Below are 21,961 nucleotides of genomic sequence, written 5' to 3'. Positions count from 1 at the left end.
TCATCAGAGTCCAATTATCAACAGAAATTCACCAGAGTCTACTTTGAGAGCAAAATTAGTCAGAGACAGTATTTAGCTCATATTTCATCAGAGTCCAATTTATACCTAAAAATGAACAGAGTCTACTTTGAGAGCAAAATTAGTCAGAGACAGTTTTAAGCTCATATTTCATCAGAGTCCAATTATCAACAGAAATTCGCCAGAGTCTACTTTGAGAGCAAATTTCATCAGTGTCCTGTAATCTGTGAAAATTTGACAGAGTCCATTTTATACCCAATTTTCGTCAGAGTCCAGTTTATGCTCAAATTCGCCAGAGTCTACTTTAATAGCAAAATTCATCAGAGTCCAGTTTTCTAGCAAATTTCATCAGTGTCCTGTAATCTGTGAAAATTTGACAGAGTCCAGTTCTTGATCGAAATTCATCAGAGTCCAGTTTATACCGAAAATTCGCCAGAGTCTACTTTGTGCCAAAATATTCAGAGTCCAGTTCATGATCGAAATTAATCAGAGTCCAATTAAAGACCCAAATTTGACAGAGACCACATTTTCGCTACTAGCAGTCCAATCCCCCTGAAATTTTAAACAGTCATATTTCAGACGTAGTAAATAAGATCAAGTCAGTTACTGAGCTCCAGCTCTTGTCCCCCACCCTCTTCCACCCTCAAGTCTTTGTAAATAAACCATCAATTTCCCCGAAATTTTTACCCTCTGTATTTCAGACATAGTAAATATGAAGTAAAACAAATATAAAACTCTAGCTCTTGTCCTCTGTCCAAGTTCACTCATGTAAATTCATTACTATCAGTCCAAATCCCCCTGAGATTTAAACACTCAACTACATTTTCAGACATAGTAAATAAGATCAAGTCAGTTACCGAGCTCCAGCTCTTGTCCCCCTGTATTTGCATATTTTCTCTATATTCAGCTGTGTTCTTCACTTTTTGTCCGTGTTTTCTGTGTTCATTCCATGTTCTACAAATGTTCACAGTCCCATTCAGTTCATATTTTCACAAGTATCTCCATTTTTTTCTATAATCTTTCTCTTAGTCTCATTACTTTCTCTACAAATTCTAGTCATATTTTCTATGTTTTCATGTTCATCACATGTTCTCTTTATAACTTTTATACTCAATATTCATGTTCTCAATGTTCTAGCTTGTTCTTCACACGTTCAGTGTTCATTCTTTGTATTCCCTATGTTCTTTGTCAATATTCATGTTCCTCTACAAGTTCATATTCCCTGCATGTTCACTGTATTCATCAACTTTTCTTACATATGTTCTTTGCCATGTTCCCCATATGTTCTCTGGGTTTTTCCCCTTACATGTTATCTAACGTTCCTTAACTAAAAAATCTTTCACCAATCAACTAAAAACATAGTCACTTTCGTCATTTCTCAACTAAACTTATTATCCAGTCAACTAAAAATAGTCAGAAATAGCCTCGTTCAACACTGTTCTTAACTAAAACAACCTTTCTCTTAGCTAAAATTGTCAAAGGAAACTTTTTTCAGCACTTTCTTAACAGGCGCTATGTTTCATCAAGAAAAAATTGTCAAAGGAAACTTTCCAAAACTTTTCATAACTAGCTTTTATCCATCGTCAATCAACTAAAAATAATAACTTTCATCATTTCTTTACTAAACATATTCCCCATTCATCAGAAAATAACCGTGTTCATCATGTTTCATTGTCATTTCATAACTAAAATTATCTGCCAATCATCAGAAAAGTCATGTTCATCATGTTTTGGCTTTTGCTCAACTAAAAGTATTCATCGGTCAACTAAAAATAGTTACTTCATCATGTTTCCTTGTCATTTCTTAACTGAAATATCACTTCTCTCATCTGAAAATAGTCAGGATTAACCTCATTCAACACCGTTCTTAACTAAAACAGCCTTTCGCTTAGCTAAAAATTGTCAAAGGAATCTTTTCAGCACTGTTCATAACTAACTTTATCCATAGTCAAGTAAGAAAATATAGTCAAAGATATCTATCATCGTCGTTCTTAACTGGCATTATACTTTGTGGAGCACTAAAATAGTCATTGTCGTCATATTTTGTCTTTTTCCTCAACTAAAAATAGTCAAATGTAACTTTTTCAACACTTTCGTAACTAAAATTATATGTCGCTAAGTAAGAAAAATAGTCAAATGTAACTTTTTCAGCACTTTCGTAAAAATTATATGTCGTCAAGTACGAAAAATAGTCAAAGGTGCTCTCCGTGACACCAAAGTTACTCTTCGAGAAATCAAAGACACTCTTCAATACATCAAGGACTTACTCAAAGATACCAAAGTTACACTCTAAGACATCCTTCGAGACATCAAAGACATCCTTTAAGACTTCAAGGGCACTCTTCGAGATATCAAAAGACACTCTCAAACACTCAAAATTTACTCGCATCCTCAAAGTTATTCTCAGAGTCATCAAAAAGTCATCAAAATGCTATTCTCTAAGTAGCCTTTCGTTCATCAGAGAAACTTTCTAAGACATCTTCGTTCATTAAAGTTAATCTCAGAGGCATAAAAGTTATTCTCGGAGCTATCAAAATGTAATCTCTAACTCACTTTTGTTCATCAAAGTTGATCTCAGAGTTAACAAAGGTAATCTCTAACTCACTCTCGTTCATCAAAGTTGTTTCAAAGACATCAAAGTTAATCTCAGAGTTATCCAAAGATATTCTCATGTCCACAAAAGTTATTCACAGAGTCGTCAAAGTTATTCTCAGACATCTTCGTTCTTAAAAGTTATTCTCAGAGACATCTAAAGTTATTCTTTAAGACAACAAAGTCTTTCTCAGAGTCATCAAAGTTATTCTCAGAGTCACCTTTGTTATTCAAAGAAGCCTTCCGAGACATCCTCGTTCAACAAAAACTGTCCTCAGAGCCATCAAAAAGTTAAATACAGTCGTCAAAGTTATTCTCTAAGTATCTTTTCGTTCATCAGAGAAGCTTTCTAAGACATCTTTGTTCATCCAAGTTGTTCTCTAAGACATCAATCTTGTTCTCTAAGACATCAAAATGTAATCTCTAACTCACTTTTGTTCATCAAAGTTGATCTCAGAGTTAACAAAGGTAATCTCTAACTCACTCTCGTTCATCAAAGTTGTTTCAAAGACATCAAAGTTAATCTCAGAGTTATCCAAAGATATTCTCATGTCCACAAAAGTTATTCACAGAGTCGTCAAAGTTATTCTCAGACATCTTCGTTCTTAAAAGTTATTCTCAGAGACATCTAAAGTTATTCTTTAAGACAACAAAGTCTTTCTCAGAGTCATCAAAGTTATTCTCAGAGTCACCTTTGTTATTCAAAGAAGCCTTCCGAGACATCCTCGTTCAACAAAAACTGTCCTCAGAGCCATCAAAAAGTTAAATACAGTCGTCAAAGTTATTCTCTAAGTATCTTTTCGTTCATCAGAGAAGCTTTCTAAGACATCTTTGTTCATCCAAGTTGTTCTCTAAGACATCAATCTTGTTCTCTAAGACATCAAAGATGTTCTCTAAATCATAAAGTTAATCTCTAAGTTACCTTCGTTCGTCAGAGAAACTTTCCAAAACATCTTTGTTCATCAAACTCGTTTTCAAAGTCATCAAAAGTTAATCTAAGACATCTTTTTTCATCAAAGTTATTTTCAGAGTCATCTAAAGTTATTATGTAAGACATAAAAGTTATTCTCAGAGTCATCAAATGTTATTCTCGAAGTCATCAAAGATATTTTCAGAGACATCTAAAGTTAATTTCTATGTTATAAAAGTTTTTCTCAGAGACATCTAAAGTTAATCTTGGCCATCAAAGTTGTTCTCTAAACATCAATGTTGTTCTCCAAGACATCAAAGATGTTCTCAAAATCATAAAAGTTATTCCCAGAGCTATCAAAGTTATTCTCAAAGTCATCAAAGTTATTCCCAGAGCTATCAAAGTTATTCTCAAAGTCATCAAAGTTATTCAAAGAGCTAACAAAAGTTATTCTCTAAGTAACCTTTCGTTCATCAGAGAAGCTTTCTAAGACATCTTCGTTCATCAATGTTGATCTCTAAGTCACCTTTGTTCATCAAAGAAACTCTCCTTCTTCCATCAAGTTATACTTTAAGACAACATTGTTGTTCTCTAAGACATCTTCAGGCATAAAATTTCTCCCCAAATGTAACTAGTTCAGCTTTTCATATCAAACTTACACTTCTGTTAAATATATTTTCTTAGACATTTTACCTTTTAAACTGTTCTCTGAACTACACTGTTCAAACCTACGTAACCTATCCTCTCCACCCAATGTTACTTAGTTAACGTAACGTTCCTAAACCTAACTTTACCTATCCTAACATACCTTACCTTACCTTCCCTATCTTACCTAACTTTACATACCTTTCATAACTTAACCTGCTTAACCTATCTTACCTAACTTTACCTATATTACCTTACCATACCTTACCTATCTTACCTGACTTTACCTATGTTACCTTACCTTACCTATCTTACCTGACTTTACCTATCTTACCTAACTTAACCTGCATAACCTAACTTTACCTATGTTACCTTACCTTACCTACCTTTCCTAACTTAACCTGCTTAACCTATCTCACCTATCTTACCTAACTTTACCTATCTTACCTAACTTTACCTATATTACCTTACCATACCTTACCTATCTTACCTGACTTTACCTATCTTACCTAACTTAACCTGCATAACCTAACTTTACCTATGTTACCTTACCTATCTTACCTAACCTAACCTAACTTTACCTATGTTACCTTACCTTACCTATCTTACCTGACTTTACCTATCTTACCTAACTTAACCTGCATAACCTAACTTTACCTATGTTACCTTACCTTACCTACCTTTCCTAACTTAACCTGCTTAACCTATCTCACCTATCTTACCTAACTTTACCTATCTTACCTAACTTTACCTATGTTACCTTACCTTACCTACCTTTCCTAACTTTACCTATCTTACCTAACTTACCTACATTACCTAACTTAACTTAACCTGCTTAACCTAACTTACCTTACCTAACTTATATAACTTATCTTACCTATCCTAACGTAACCTAACTTGCTTTACCTAACTTAATCTTACATTCCCAAACTGATGTATCCTAACTTATCTAGTCAAACCAGACATGATCTAACTTAAGTATTCCTTCTTGTCTTTGTGTTTCGTCAATCATTGTCTCATATTCATTTACTCATTTCATTAGTTAATTTCTCAAATGGACGTTTTTGCATTTCTAGTGCTATTTGTTAGAGATTGGATATTTAAGCATTTCAAAGAATTTTTGTTATATATGGGCATTTACTCATTTCAAGGGATAATTTCTCAAATGGACGTTTTTGCATTTCAAGTGTTATTTGTTTAAGATTGGGTGTTTAACCATTTCAAAGGTTTTTCTTATATATGGGAACTTACTCGTTTCAAGGGCCAATTTCTCAAATGGACGTTTTTGCATTTCTAGTGCTATTTGTTAGAGATTGGATATTTAAGCATTTCAAAGAATTTTTGTTATATATGGGCATTTACTCATTTCAAGGGATAATTTCTCAAATGGACGTTTTTGCATTTCAAGTGTTATTTGTTTAAGATTGGGTGTTTAACCATTTCAAAGGTTTTTCTTATATATGGGAACTTACTCGTTTCAAGGGCCAATTTCTCAAATGGTCATTTTTGCAGATCAAGGGTTATTTGTTAAAGTTCATCAAGTTGCTCATAAGTTGTATTTATTATGTTTGTTATCATATGTTCTTATTCCCCAACCCCTTAACCTAACCTCTTGTAATCTTAGTGTATTTAGTAGGTTCTATCTTATGTTCTTATTCCCCAACCCTTTAACCTAACCTTTCAGATGTAGTTTATGGTGTTTTTGACGTATTTGTTGAATATATTATCCTTTTCCTAACCTTTCAGATGTAGTTTTGTTTCTCCTTTTTGTATATTTTTACCCAAACCATCTTTCCTTCTTTACTTTGATTCTCCTACTCCTTCTAACCCTCCTTTTCTATCTCTCTCCCTTATTCTCTCTCTTCCTCCCATTCTCACACCCTCATTCTCTTTCACTTAGTTTTTCTTTTTCTCAATTCAAGTCTTAGTGCTCCCATGCCCACACTCTCATTCTCTCTTCTTTGGTCCCATTTTCTTCCGCCCCCTCTCTCTTACTCCTTGCTCTTCTTTCATGTTCTCACTCACTTGCTCTCTTGTTTTTCTCAATTTCAAGTCTTAGTGCTCCCATGCCCACACTCTCTCTCATTCTCTCTTCTTTGGTCCCATTTTCTTCCGCCCCCTCTCTCTTACTCCTTGCTCTTCTTTCATGCTCTCACTTGCTCTCTTGTTTTTCTCAATTTCAAGTCTTAGTAGATCTGATTCTTTACTATTGTAATTTTATTATTACTAAGATAAAGAATGAACTTATATGTGAAAACAAAGTAAAGAAGGAAAGAAGGTTAAGTGGGATGGTGGGTTTGGGTAAAGAATATACAAAAGGAGAAACAAAACTACATCTGAAAGGTTAGGAAAAGGATAATATATTCAACAAACTACATCTGAAAGGTTAGGTTAAAGGGTTGGGGAATAAGAACATAAGATAGAACCTACTAAATACACTAAGATTACAAGAGGTTAGGTTAAGGGGTTGGGGAATAAGAACATATGATAACAAACATAATAAATACAACTTATGAGCAACTTGATGAACTTTAACAAATAACCCTTGATCTGCAAAAATGACCATTTGAGAAATTGGCCCTTGAAACGAGTAAGTTCCCATATATAAGAAAAACCTTTGAAATGGTTAAACACCCAATCTTAAACAAATAACACTTGAAATGCAAAAACGTCCATTTGAGAAATTATCCCTTGAAATGAGTAAATGCCCATATATAACAAAAATTCTTTGAAATGCTTAAATATCCAATCTCTAACAAATAGCACTAGAAATGCAAAAACGTCCATTTGAGAAATTGGCCCTTGAAACGAGTAAGTTCCCATATATAAGAAAAACCTTTGAAATGGTTAAACACCCAATCTTAAACAAATAACACTTGAAATGCAAAACGTCCATTTGAGAAATTATCCCTTGAAATGAGTAAATGCCCATATATAACAAAAATTCTTTGAAATGCTTAAATATCCAATCTCTAACAAATAGCACTAGAAATGCAAAAACGTCCATTTGAGAAATTAACTAATGAAATGAGTAAATGAATATGAGACAATGATTGACGAAACACAAAGACAAGAAGGAATACTTAAGTTAGATCATGTCTGGTTTGACTAGATAAGTTAGGATACATCAGTTTGGGAATGTAAGATTAAGTTAGGTAAAGCAAGTTAGGTTACGTTAGGATAGGTAAGATAAGTTATATAAGTTAGGTAAGGTAAGTTAGGTTAAGCAGGTTAAGTTAAGTTAGGTAATGTAGGTAAGTTAGGTAAGATAGGTAAAGTTAGGAAAGGTAGGTAAGGTAAGGTAACATAGGTAAAGTTAGGTAAGATAGGTAAAGTTAGGTAAGATAGGTGAGATAGGTTAAGCAGGTTAAGTTAGGAAAGGTAGGTAAGGTAAGGTAACATAGGTAAAGTTAGGTTATGCAGGTTAAGTTAGGTAAGATAGGTAAAGTCAGGTAAGATAGGTAAGGTAAGGTAACATAGGTAAAGTTAGGTTAGGTTAGGTAAGATAGGTAAGGTAACATAGGTAAAGTTAGGTTATGCAGGTTAAGTTAGGTAAGATAGGTAAAGTCAGGTAAGATAGGTAAGGTATGGTAAGGTAATATAGGTAAAGTTAGGTAAGATAGGTAAAGTTAGGTAAGATAGGTGAGATAGGTTAAGCAGGTTAAGTTAGGAAAGGTAGGTAAGGTAAGGTAACATAGGTAAAGTTAGGTTATGCAGGTTAAGTTAGGTAAGATAGGTAAAGTCAGGTAAGATAGGTAAGGTAAGGTAACATAGGTAAAGTCAGGTAAGATAGGTAAGGTATGGTAAGGTAATATAGGTAAAGTTAGGTAAGATAGGTTAAGCAGGTTAAGTTATGAAAGGTATGTAAAGTTAGGTAAGATAGGGAAGGTAAGGTAAGGTATGTTAGGATAGGTAAAGTTAGGTTTAGGAACGTTACGTTAACTAAGTAACATTGGGTGGAGAGGATAGGTTACGTAGGTTTGAACAGTGTAGTTCAGAGAACAGTTTAAAAGGTAAAATGTCTAAGAAAATATATTTAACAGAAGTGTAAGTTTGATATGAAAAGCTGAACTAGTTACATTTGGGGAGAAATTTTATGCCTGAAGATGTCTTAGAGAACAACAATGTTGTCTTAAAGTATAACTTGATGGAAGAAGGAGAGTTTCTTTGATGAACAAAGGTGACTTAGAGATCAACATTGATGAACGAAGATGTCTTAGAAAGCTTCTCTGATGAACGAAAGGTTACTTAGAGAATAACTTTTGTTAGCTCTTTGAATAACTTTGATGACTTTGAGAATAACTTTGATAGCTCTGGGAATAACTTTGATGACTTTGAGAATAACTTTGATAGCTCTGGGAATAACTTTTATGATTTTGAGAACATCTTTGATGTCTTGGAGAACAACATTGATGTTTAGAGAACAACTTTGATGGCCAAGATTAACTTTAGATGTCTCTGAGAAAAACTTTTATAACATAGAAATTAACTTTAGATGTCTCTGAAAATATCTTTGATGACTTCGAGAATAACATTTGATGACTCTGAGAATAACTTTTATGTCTTACATAATAACTTTAGATGACTCTGAAAATAACTTTGATGAAAAAAGATGTCTTAGATTAACTTTTGATGACTTTGAAAACGAGTTTGATGAACAAAGATGTTTTGGAAAGTTTCTCTGACGAACGAAGGTAACTTAGAGATTAACTTTATGATTTAGAGAACATCTTTGATGTCTTAGAGAACAAGATTGATGTCTTAGAGAACAACTTGGATGAACAAAGATGTCTTAGAAAGCTTCTCTGATGAACGAAAAGATACTTAGAGAATAACTTTGACGACTGTATTTAACTTTTTGATGGCTCTGAGGACAGTTTTTGTTGAACGAGGATGTCTCGGAAGGCTTCTTTGAATAACAAAGGTGACTCTGAGAATAACTTTGATGACTCTGAGAAAGACTTTGTTGTCTTAAAGAATAACTTTAGATGTCTCTGAGAATAACTTTTAAGAACGAAGATGTCTGAGAATAACTTTGACGACTCTGTGAATAACTTTTGTGGACATGAGAATATCTTTGGATAACTCTGAGATTAACTTTGATGTCTTTGAAACAACTTTGATGAACGAGAGTGAGTTAGAGATTACCTTTGTTAACTCTGAGATCAACTTTGATGAACAAAAGTGAGTTAGAGATTACATTTTGATAGCTCCGAGAATAACTTTTATGCCTCTGAGATTAACTTTAATGAACGAAGATGTCTTAGAAAGTTTCTCTGATGAACGAAAGGCTACTTAGAGAATAGCATTTTGATGACTTTTTGATGACTCTGAGAATAACTTTGAGAATAACTTTGAGGATGCGAGTAAATTTTGAGTGTTTGAGAGTGTCTTTTGATATCTCGAAGAGTGCCCTTGAAGTCTTAAAGGATGTCTTTGATGTCTCGAAGGATGTCTTAGAGTGTAACTTTGGTATCTTTGAGTAAGTCCTTGATGTATTGAAGAGTGTCTTTGATTTCTCGAAGAGTAACTTTGGTGTCACGGAGAGCACCTTTGACTATTTTTCGTACTTGACGACATATAATTTTTACGAAAGTGCTGAAAAAGTTACATTTGACTATTTTTCTTACTTAGCGACATATAATTTTAGTTACGAAAGTGTTGAAAAAGTTACATTTGACTATTTTTAGTTGAGGAAAAAGACAAAATATGACGACAATGACTATTTTAGTGCTCCACAAAGTATAATGCCAGTTAAGAACGACGATGATAGATATCTTTGACTATATTTTCTTACTTGACTATGGATAAAGTTAGTTATGAACAGTGCTGAAAAGATTCCTTTGACAATTTTTAGCTAAGCGAAAGGCTGTTTTAGTTAAGAACGGTGTTGAATGAGGTTAATCCTGACTATTTTCAGATGAGAGAAGTGATATTTCAGTTAAGAAATGACAAGGAAACATGATGAAGTAACTATTTTTAGTTGACCGATGAATACTTTTAGTTGAGCAAAAGCCAAAACATGATGAACATGACTTTTCTGATGATTGGCAGATAATTTTAGTTATGAAATGACAATGAAACATGATGAACACGGTTATTTTCTGATGAATGGGGAATATGTTTAGTAAAGAAATGATGAAAGTTATTATTTTTAGTTGATTGACGATGGATAAAAGCTAGTTATGAAAAGTTTTGGAAAGTTTCCTTTGACAATTTTTTCTTGATGAAACATAGCGCCTGTTAAGAAAGTGCTGAAAAAAGTTTCCTTTGACAATTTTAGCTAAGAGAAAGGTTGTTTTAGTTAAGAACAGTGTTGAACGAGGCTATTTCTGACTATTTTTAGTTGACTGGATAATAAGTTTAGTTGAGAAATGACGAAAGTGACTATGTTTTAGTTGATTGGTGAAAGATTTTTTAGTTAAGGAACGTTAGATAACATGTAAGGGGAAAAACCCAGAGAACATATGGGGAACATGGCAAAGAACATATGTAAGAAAAGTTGATGAATACAGTGAACATGCAGGGAATATGAACTTGTAGAGGAACATGAATATTGACAAAGAACATAGGGAATACAAAGAATGAACACTGAACGTGTGAAGAACAAGCTAGAACATTGAGAACATGAATATTGAGTATAAAAGTTATAAAGAGAACATGTGATGAACATGAAAACATAGAAAATATGACTAGAATTTGTAGAGAAAGTAATGAGACTAAGAGAAAGATTATAGAAAAAAATGGAGATACTTGTGAAAATATGAACTGAATGGGACTGTGAACATTTGTAGAACATGGAATGAACACAGAAAACACGGACAAAAAGTGAAGAACACAGCTGAATATAGAGAAAATATGCAAATACAGGGGGACAAGAGCTGGAGCTCGGTAACTGACTTGATCTTATTTACTATGTCTGAAAATGTAGTTGAGTGTTTAAATCTCAGGGGGATTTGGACTGATAGTAATGAATTTACATGAGTGAACTTGGACAGAGGACAAGAGCTAGAGTTTTATATTTGTTTTACTTCATATTTACTATGTCTGAAATACAGAGGGTAAAAATTTCGGGGAAATTGATGGTTTATTTACAAAGACTTGAGGGTGGAAGAGGGTGGGGGACAAGAGCTGGAGCTCAGTAACTGACTTGATCTTATTTACTACGTCTGAAATATGACTGTTTAAAATTTCAGGGGGATTGGACTGCTAGTAGCGAAAATGTGGTCTCTGTCAAATTTGGGTCTTTAATTGGACTCTGATTAATTTCGATCATGAACTGGACTCTGAATATTTTGGCACAAAGTAGACTCTGGCGAATTTTCGGTATAAACTGGACTCTGATGAATTTCGATCAAGAACTGGACTCTGTCAAATTTTCACAGATTACAGGACACTGATGAAATTTGCTCTCAAAGTAGACTCTGGCGAATTTCTGTTGATAATTGGACTCTGATGAAATATGAGCTTAAAACTGTCTCTGACTAATTTTGCTCTCAAAGTAGACTCTGTTCATTTTTAGGTATAAATTGGACTCTGATGAAATATGAGCTAAATACTGTCTCTGACTAATTTTGCTCTCAAAGTAGACTCTGGTGAATTTCTGTTGATAATTGGACTCTGATGAAATATGAGCTAAATACTGTCTCTGACTAATTTTGCTCTCAAAGTAGACTGATGAATTTCTGTTGATAATTGGACTCTGATGAAATATGAGCTAAATACAGTCTCTGACTAATTTTGCTCTCAAAGTAGACTGGCGAATTTGAGCATAAACTGGACTCTGCCGAAAATTGGGTATAAAATGGACTCTGACAAGTTTTCACAGATTACAGGCGAAATAGCCGTAAATGGATATAAAACTAAATGTTATGGATAAGTTGTCTGTTTTCCTTAACAAAACATCTAAGACAATATTCTCTGAAAATGGTCCTTTTACAAATGTGTGATTGAAAACGGGCAAAGGTTGTCCATAGAGTTTACCTGGAAATGCTGTGACACAAACACGATTTTTTCTAAAACTTTTCTTTAAGATTTTCCTACTTATTTTCATCATAAGAATGATTAACAAACTTCTAAGATCTCGGAAATTATTTTTCTCATAAGAATTCCTTACTTCCAAATCTGTGACTCCCCAAATTTGCCTGAAAACCTCTAAGAGCTACAGACGATATTTTCTGAAAAAAAATATCGTCTGTGGCTCTTACAGTCCACAGGGGTCCTCTCCCCAAAAAAAAATATCGTCTGTGGCTCTTACTCCCTACTACTTACGGGAGGGGGAGAGTGTGAGAAGAGAGTGTGCGAGGGGAGAGTGTGAGGAGTGTGAGGGGAGAGTGACTATACCCTCTGGTGTCTGACGTGAGCCACAGAGTAGCGGGCCTCGGATGAGTACACTTCACCTCCCGCTGTCAGCAGCTGGTCCTCGTCCCTCTTCATCCACGTCACCTGTTGGCGAGAGGAGAGTTAGCCCGAGAGAGAGAGAGAGAGAGAGAGAGAGAGAGAGAGAGAGAGAGAGAGAGAGAGAGAGAGAGAGAGAGAGAGAGAGAGAGAGAGAGACAGAGAGAGAGAGAGAGAGAGAGAGAGAGAGAGAGAGAGAGAGAGAGAGAGAGAGAGAGAGAGAGAGAGAGAGAGAGAGAGAGACAGAGAGAGAGGTCGTATACATACAATAAGAACAATAATATATCTGTTAAAATTACAATAATATTAAACTAGACAATTTAACCCCATCAACCTCTTCCAAAAAAGTAACACAATACAAGGGATTTAAAAAAGGTATTTCGTATTATTCAACATGTTATAGGAGATGGAGGTGGTGCTCGGGCCTCCATGCTTACCTGCTGCTCCAGTTATATTGTGTGTGTGTGTACTCATCTAGTTGTGCTTGCGGGGGTTGAGCTCCGGCTCTTTGGTTCCGCCTCTCGACTGTCAATCAACTAGTGTACAATTGAGTTGAGAATGGTCCAGGAAGGACCGAAACGTCGTCGTCCCTTCACTTTCTAGTGTGTGGTTTCGTCAACATATTTCAGCCACGTTGTTGGGACTCTTCGTTTGCAACTAGAGCACAAATTCCTGAGCCTACTGGGCTCTATCATATCTACATTTGAAACTGTGTATGGAGTCAGCCTCCACCACATCACTGCCTAATGCATTACATCCGTTAACTACTCTGACACTGAAACAATTCTTTCTGACGTGTCTGTGGCTCATTTGGGTACTCAGTCTCCACCTGTGTCCCCTTGTTCGTGTACCACCCGTGTGTGTGTGTGTGTGTGTGTGTGTGTATGTGTGTGTGTGTGTGTGTGTGTGTGTGTGTGTGTGTGTACTCACCTATATGTGCTTGCAGGATCGAGCATTGACTCTTGGATCCCGCCTGTGTGTGTGTGTGTGTGTGTGTGTGTGTGTGTGTGTGTGTGCGCCAGAAGTGTTGTCTTACCTAATTGTGTTGGTGCAAGTTGAGCTTCAGCTCTTTGGTCCTACCTTTCAATTTTCAATAAAATGCTATACAGGTTTCCATACTTGTTGTGCTGTGTGTATGTGTGAGTGTGTACCCATAACGAGTATGTGTGTGTATGAAATTGAAATAAGTTTATTGAGGTAAAATACACACAAAGGGATGAGGTAGCTGAAGCTATTCTCACCCCGTTCAGTACATCGTGTTAATATATACATAGACACACATCACAAGCAATAAACATATTACCGAATATTCTGAGAGACAAACATATACATTTCCTCCTTTACACAAGTAGTATGGTATCAGACGTACACACAAATACTTTCATTACCTAGGTATACTGTATAGACAATTTACAAGAAACGTGTGTTTGGGTATAGATAATACAGTAAAGGTAGACACTACAAGTCCCATTACGTCCCACCGTTTTCCCCAACCTGTGTCGAAGCCCAGTACTGTTGCTGGGGAGCACGCACAGCGCACAGATCCAAGCAAAATATTAAATAACCCAATGTCTACGTAACTTGAAATTTCGACGCAATTTACAGGACTACACTTCATTTACACTTAGAAATATTCAAAGAGTTTAGTATTTGACCACCAAGCGGGACATGAAGGCTTCCAGTACAAAGCATCTGGAGTCATTACACAAGTCACAGTCGTAAGGGAGCCGGTCGGCCGAGCGGACAGCACGCTGGACTTGTGATCCTGTGGTCCTGGGTTCGATCCCAGGCGCCGGCAAGAAACAATGGGCAAAGTTTCTTTCACCCTATGCCCCTGTTACCTAGCAGTGAAATAGGTACCTGGGTGTTAGTCAGCTGTCACGGGCTGCTGCTTCCTGGGAGTGGAGGCCTGGTCGAGGACCGGGCCGCGGGGACACTATAAAAGCCCCAAAATCATCTCAAGATAACCTCAAGATAAGATAATAGATGGCGCCACCGGCTCTCTCTCTCCAGGTAGTGACTACGATTCCTCATGACTTCTGCTGTTGACTTGTTAACGACTCTAATTGTCTTCCACCCCCTCCTCCCCACCTTCCCCCATTCATGCCTTCAATGACATTGTCGGGGTCTTTTCAGCAGCTGGTCTTAGTCGTCGGCAGCCCTCTGTAGCCCCTCCAGCCTCAATAAGACTTCATCCAAACGAGTTTTGGGACTCGAATGATTTCCCCGCTTTTGAAAGCGCACTTCTGGGTTTTCTCCTCTATTCCATCACTTATTGGAATATCCTCCAGGCTGTCAACTTCTTTTTTTTTGTCTTATTTTTACACACTGCTTTTTTTCTCAGGGACGGAATCAAATGCTGGCATCTATATCGATGAGTCAGAATCTTCGCGTTGGAGCATATTCTTCAGACTGATGATACAGCGGTTTGTTTTTCCTATTCAAGTCTCCACTAAAAAGCCTCTTTTTTGTCCTTAGTCTCCCCTAAAAAGCCTCTTTTTTGTCCTTAGTCTCCCCTAAAAAGCCTCTTTTTTTGTCTTTAGTCTCCCCTAAAACTCCCAATATTATTGCACCTTAAATTAGAGTCCTTAAAATAGTCTCTTCTCTGTGTTCAATCCATAACTATAATACATATTAAACTAGATTCAAAACATGGTTTCAGGTGGGTTAAATAAGCTGTGGTACTGGAAGCAGTTGGCAGCAGTTCTCCATGTCTCCTCCCCTTCGTTACAGCGGGATACAGTAAGGAATAATACAGTAAGGAATCAACAATGTTATTCTGGGAACATGAAGTTGTGTCCAGCAGGGAGACCCACTTGCCCCTTTCCTTGTCTGCATGGAAGCTACAGAGGTCACAAGCAGGTTGATCAGCGAACTCAACATCTGGTTCCTGGACGACGACCCCCCTGGCAGGGACACAGGCGTCCCTGCCAGGGGATCTACAGCTAGTGAAATCAAAGGGAGAGGAGTTAGGACTCCTCCTAACTCCGCTTCCATCCTTAGATTAGAAATCTTCCTTAGATTTCGTTAGTGCGAAATCATGTCATCTAGCCAGCCTATGGGGTGTGAACCGCCTTACCAGGAGCCCCAGTGATCGCTCCCTAGCGACAGTGTGCTGCTGGGGGCGACAGTGTGCTCCTGGGGGCGACAGTGTGCTGCTGGGGACACCATTGGGCTCGAATGTTCTAGATGTAATTCTCGAAGAAAAACTGAAAGACCTGAAGAGGAACTATCTTGAGGTTATCTTGAGATGATTTCGGGGCTTTAGTGTCCCCGCGGCCCGGTCCTCGACCAGGCCTCCACCCCCAGGAAGCAGCCCGTGACAGCTGACTAACACCCAGGTACCTATTTTACTGCTAGGTAACTGGGGCATAGGATGAAAGAAACTTTGCCCATTGTTTCTCGCCGGCGCCTGGGATCGACCCCAGGACCACAGGATCACAAGTCCAGCGTGCTGTCCGCTCGGCCGACCGGCCCCCTCCGGATTGAAGACACAATAGGATGTTTCGGAAGTACACAATGCTTTGTACCTCCCTACAAGGTGGCTGGCTTTGTCCAGAGTTACCTATTTCTTAACGTGGGCTCCCTCATGCCATAGCCTGAAATTAACAATGACAAAGTTCCTAAAGCTAAAGCCTGGGGCGTGTTTAACCTGTCCCTGAAAAGAATGAGACGAAGGAACGCTCAAAGTCAGACTCAGTGGTATAGGTATACACAAGGGTGTATACCTGATCAACCAGGCTGTCACACATACGTCAGGCTGCGAGCAGCCGCGTCCAACAGCCTGGTTGATCAGTCCAGCAAGCAGGAGGCCTGGTCGACGACCGGGCCGCGGGGACGCTAAGCCCCGGAAGCACCTCAAGGTAACCTCAAGGTAAGGGAACACAGGCAGCACTGCCTGCATTCGTATCCTCCAACAGGATACGAATACGATTGCGAATGAATTAGTGAGAGAGATCCTACCAGCGCACTAAGGAGAGTTCCCTGGGAGTTATGATCTTCGCTGAAGGAGCCAGCCTGTGGAATAGTCTTGCAGGGTCTTCCCCGCCAATATCTTCAGACCAACAGACCAACTAGGGTAGCCCCATAGGCGAGAACATTGCCTTAACAATGAGAAGTTTGGCTACAGTTGAGTGTCTTAAGGAACCACAAATATGCAGACCTGACAGCAGTCACGGGCGCCCAGATGGAGTCACCCTACAGCCATGGAGGGAAGATGGCCAGGAGAAGGGAGCCGGTCGGCCGAACGGACAGCACGCTGTACTTGTGATCCTGTGGTCCTGGGTTCGATCCCAGGCGCCGGCGAGAAACAATGGGCAGAGTTTCTTTCACCCTATGCCCCTGTTACCTAGCAGTAAAATAGGTACCTGGGTGTTAGTCAGCTGTCACGGGCTGCTTCCTGGGGGTGGAGGCCTGGTCGAGGACCGGGTCGCGGGGACACTAAAGCCCCGAAATTATCTCAAGATAACCTCAAGGGGTCAGATTCTCGAAGCAGTTACGCAAGTTACTTACGAACGTGTACATCTTTCCTCAATCTTTGACGGCTTTGGTTACATTTAGTAAACAGTTTACAAGCATGAAAACTTCCCATTCAACTGTTGTTATTGTTATAAACAGCTTCCTAGTGCTTTGGTGCTCATTAACTGTTTAATAATTGTAAACAAAGCCGCCAAAGATAGAGAAAAGATGTACAGGTTCGTAAGTGTTTGCGTAACTGCTTCGTGAATCTGGCCCCAAGTTGTGTGGGACTACACGTGAGCGTCTATATTGGCTGAGACCTATCTACGCACTGTCAATCTGGGTCTTCCTGTCACATTCAGGGGGTCCCAGGTCCCAGACCGTTAGGGACATAGACATTACTACAGATTCGTGCCAATAGGCTCTGAGACCCAAGGGAACCGAAGTAAATGAGCACTTAAGTTTCTGAAAAGAACTGTGAGAGAGATAAGCGAACATGAAACCCACAAAGTGCCAATTTCAGCGCCTCAGTGAATAGACACTGACAAAATAGACATGCCTCCCAAGTGTACATATACATGCCTTTATACTATGCATATACATAGTATCAGCCTCGGGAGGGTTATTAAGGTCACCACAATACATTACTGACCTACCAGTGAGAGGTGTACCCAGCTTCTATTGTACCACATGAAGTAATGTGTTCTGCCTATTAGGTACATTTACATGTACCTAATAGGCAGATCACACTACTTGACCAATTATGCAAGGTCCGATTTGCCTAACAAGCAGTGACTCTTTAATATGTACTTTCAAATTAGTTTATTTGAATTAATATTATTATATTATATTAATAATATGAATTACTGACTTAGTTATGTTAGGTAAGACTGATACAATTTCAATTTCAATTGTAACTCAAATTAATAAATATATAATAATTTATAAAATAAGTTTCATTCCATAAAAAAACGAGAAAAAGTATAATTTCAGCAAAACTCGGCTTGTTAGGCAATTTGTGCTATAAGGTATAACATATATGCTGAGAGCATATTTTATTCTGGAACAAAGCACAGGACAGACGCATACTCTTTGAGTATATATCCTTTGTTATATCCGTTAATATTACTTTCTCCTGGTGTTTAACATTCACCTACTGGGAACACACGCCCCAAGCAGCACCGTAAGTGGTGAGCCCGGAATACTTTCACATGTTTTATAGTTTACATTAAAATGATTTAACTTGTATTTAATAAATTATAAATTATCTATGCCAGAGCTGAAGCAGGTGTGTGATTTGTAATACATTTTACGTAAATATTTGATGCAATAGCTTATATAATAATTTTATTTAACTTTATAGTGATTAATAATTAATCATAAATAAAAAAATTTAATATTCTAAATTAATATCATTAATTTCCCCCATAGAAAATAATAATCTTAAAGTACATTTTCTGTGGGAAGGTCTCGCGAGGGGAGACTTAAAGAAACCTTATCCCCAAAGTACTATTGCAATAAGCCAAAGCCACATTTGCTAATCCAATACCTCACAATAACCTGAGTTAAAATAATTAAATCTCTTGTCATCGACAGACCTGAAAGACAATTTAATTTCAGTGATGGGATCCGCTTTTAAACAGATCTCCCTGAAGCTTAGGGAGGAACATCCACCTTGTATCGTTCACTTGAGCAGCGGTTACAGAGGTGCAGACGAGCTTGGGGTTCAGGACGTTGTTCAGGAGCAGAGGAATATTATTAGAGCGCTGGTACAAAGTTACGTCATTTAATCCCATGGGTGAGGAACTAAATTTAAATATACTAGGGGGACGGGCAGGATACCTTTATACAACGTCTTGTGTAGCGCAGGAAACATTTACACAACACCCTGTGTAGCTGAGGAAACATTTACACAACACCCTGTGTAGCTGAGGAAACATTTACACAACACCCTGTGTAGCTGAGGAAACATTTACACGACGCCTTGTGTAGCTGAGGAAACATTTACACAACACCCTGTGTAGCTGAGGAAACATTTACACAACACCCTATGTAGCTGAGGAAACATTTACACAACACCCTGTGTAGCTGAGGAAACATTTACACGACGCCTTGTGTAGCTGAGGAAACATTTACACAACACCCTGTGTAGCCGAGGAAGCATTTACACAACACCCTGTGTAGCTGAGGAAACATTTACACAACACCCTGTGTAGCTGAGGAAACATTAACACAACACCCTGTGTAGCCGAGGAAACATTTACACAACACCCTGTGTAGCTGAGGAAACATTTACACAACACCCTGTGTAGCCGAGGAAACATTTACACAACACCCTGTGTAGCTGAGGAAACATTTACACGACGCCTTGTGTAGCTGAGGAAACATTTACACAACACCCTGTGTAGCTGAGGAAACATTTACACAACACCCTGTGTAGCTGAGGAAACATTTACACAACACCCTGTGTAGCTGAGGAAACATTTACACGACGCCTTGTGTAGCTGAGGAAACATTTACACAACACCCTGTGTAGCCGAGGAAGCATTTACACAACACCCTGTGTAGCTGAGGAAACATTTACACAACACCCTGTGTAGCTGAGGAAACATTAACACAACACCCTGTGTAGCCGAGGAAACATTTACACAACACCCTGTGTAGCTGAGGAAACATTTACACAACACCCTGTGTAGCCGAGGAAACATTTACACAACACCCTGTGTAGCTGAGGAAACATTAACACAACACCCTGTGTAGCTGAGGAAACATTAACACAACACCCTGTGTAGCTGAGGAAACATTAACACAACACCCTGTGTAGCTGAGGAAACATTTACACGACGCCTTGTGTAGCTGAGGAAACATTTACACAACACCCTGTGTAGCCGAGGAAGCATTTACACAACACCCTGTGTAGCTGAGGAAACATTAACACAACACCCTGTGTAGCTGAGGAAACATTAACACAACACCCTGTGTAGCTGAGGAAACATTAACACAACACCCTGTGTAGCTCAGGAAACATTTACACAACACCCTGTGTAGCCAAGGAAACATTTACACAACACCTTGTGTAGCCGAGGAAACATTTACACAACACCCTGTGTAGCCAAGGAAACATTTACACAACACCTTGTGTAGCCGAGGAAACATTTACACAACACCCTGTGTAGCCGAGGAAATATTTACACAACACCTTGTGTAGCCGAGGAAACATTTACACAACACCCTGTGTAGCCGAGGAAACATTTACACAACACCCTGTGTAGCCGAGGAAACATTTACACAACACCCTGTGTAGCCGAGGAAACATTTACACAACACCCTGTGTAGCCGAGGAAACATTTACACAACACCCTGTGTAGCCGAGGAAACATTTACACAACACCCTGTGTAGCCGAGGAAACATTTACACAACACCCTGTGTAGCTGAGGAAACATTTACACAACACCCTGTGTAGCCGAGGAAACATTTACACAACACCCTGTGTAGCCGAGGAAACATTTACACAATACCCTGTGTAGCTCAGGAAACATTTACACAACACCCTGTGTAGCCGAGGAAACATTTACACAACACCCTGTGTAGCCGAGGAAACATTTACACAACACCCTGTGTAGCTCAGGAAACACATACACAACACCCTGTGTAGCTCAGGAAACATTTACACAACACCCTGTGTAGCCGAGGAAACAATTACACAACACCCTGTGTAGCTGAGGAAACATTAACACAACACCTTGTTTACCTCAGGACACATACACAACACCCTGTGTAGCCGAGGAAACATTTACACAACACCCAGTGTAGCTGAGGAAACATTAAGACAACACCTTGTATACCTCAGGACACATACACAACACCCTGTGTAGCCGAGGAAACATTTACACAACACCTTGTATACCTCAGGACACATACACAACACCCTGTGTGGCCGAGGAAACATTTACACAACACTCTGTGTAGCCGAGGAAACATTTACACAACACCTTGTATACCTCAGGACACATACACAACACCCTGTGTGGCCGAGGAAACATTTACACAACACCCTGTGTAGCTGAGGAAACATTTACACAACACCTTGTATACCTCAGGACACATACACAACACCCTGTGTAGCCGAGGAAACATTTACACAACACCCTGTGTAGCTGAGGAAACATTTACACAACACCTTGTATACCTCAGGACACATACACAACACCCTGTGTAGCCGAGGAAACATTTACACAACACCCTATGTAGCTGAGGAAACATTTACACAACACCCTGTGTAGCCGAGGAAACATTTACACAACACCCTGTGTAGCCGAGGAAACATATACACAACACCCTGTGTAGCCGAGGAAACATTTACACAACACCTTGTATACCTCAGGAAACATTTACACAACACCCTGTGTAGCCGAGGAAACATTTACACAACACCTTGTATACCTCAGGAAACATTTACACAACACCCTGTGTAGCCGAGGAAACATTTACACAACACCTTGTATACCCCAGGACACATACACAACACCCTGTGTAGCCGAGGAAACATTTACACAACACCCTGTGTAGCCGAGGAAACATTTACACAACACCCTGTGTAGCCGAGGAAACATTTACACAACACCCTGTGTAGCCGAGGAAACATTTACACAACACCTTGTATACCTCAGGAAACATTTACACAACACCCTGTGTAGCCGAGGAAACATTTACACAACACCCTGTGTAGCCGAGGAAACATTTACACAACACCCTGTGTAGCCGAGGAAACATTTACACAACACCTTGTATACCTCAGGAAACATTTACACAACACCCTGTGTAGCCGAGGAAACATTTACACAACACCTTGTATACCTCAGGAAACATTTACACAACACCCTGTGTAGCCGAGGAAACATTTACACAACACCCTGTGTAGCCGAGGAAACATTTACACA

At 38.6% G+C, this 21,961-nt stretch overlaps 1 protein-coding gene across 1 annotated transcript in view; it reads right to left on the bottom strand.

Moving 5' to 3' along the window:
- LOC123770091 (zwei Ig domain protein zig-8) overlaps window positions 1–21,961 on the bottom strand; it is a 300,742-nt gene that overhangs the window by 28,092 nt on the left and 250,689 nt on the right. Inside the window, exon 3 of the mRNA XM_069301472.1 lies at window positions 12,509–12,610. Within this exon, the coding sequence (XP_069157573.1) occupies window positions 12,509–12,610 (102 nt within the window). The remainder of the gene's footprint in view (window positions 1–12,508; window positions 12,611–21,961) is intronic.

The sequence above is a fragment of the Procambarus clarkii genome, chromosome 45, assembly GCF_040958095.1.
Source record: "Procambarus clarkii isolate CNS0578487 chromosome 45, FALCON_Pclarkii_2.0, whole genome shotgun sequence".
Classification (NCBI taxonomy): Eukaryota; Metazoa; Arthropoda; class Malacostraca; order Decapoda; family Cambaridae; genus Procambarus; species Procambarus clarkii.
Note: the sequence above shows the minus strand (reverse complement) of the source record. Positions and strands in the feature narration are given on the sequence as shown.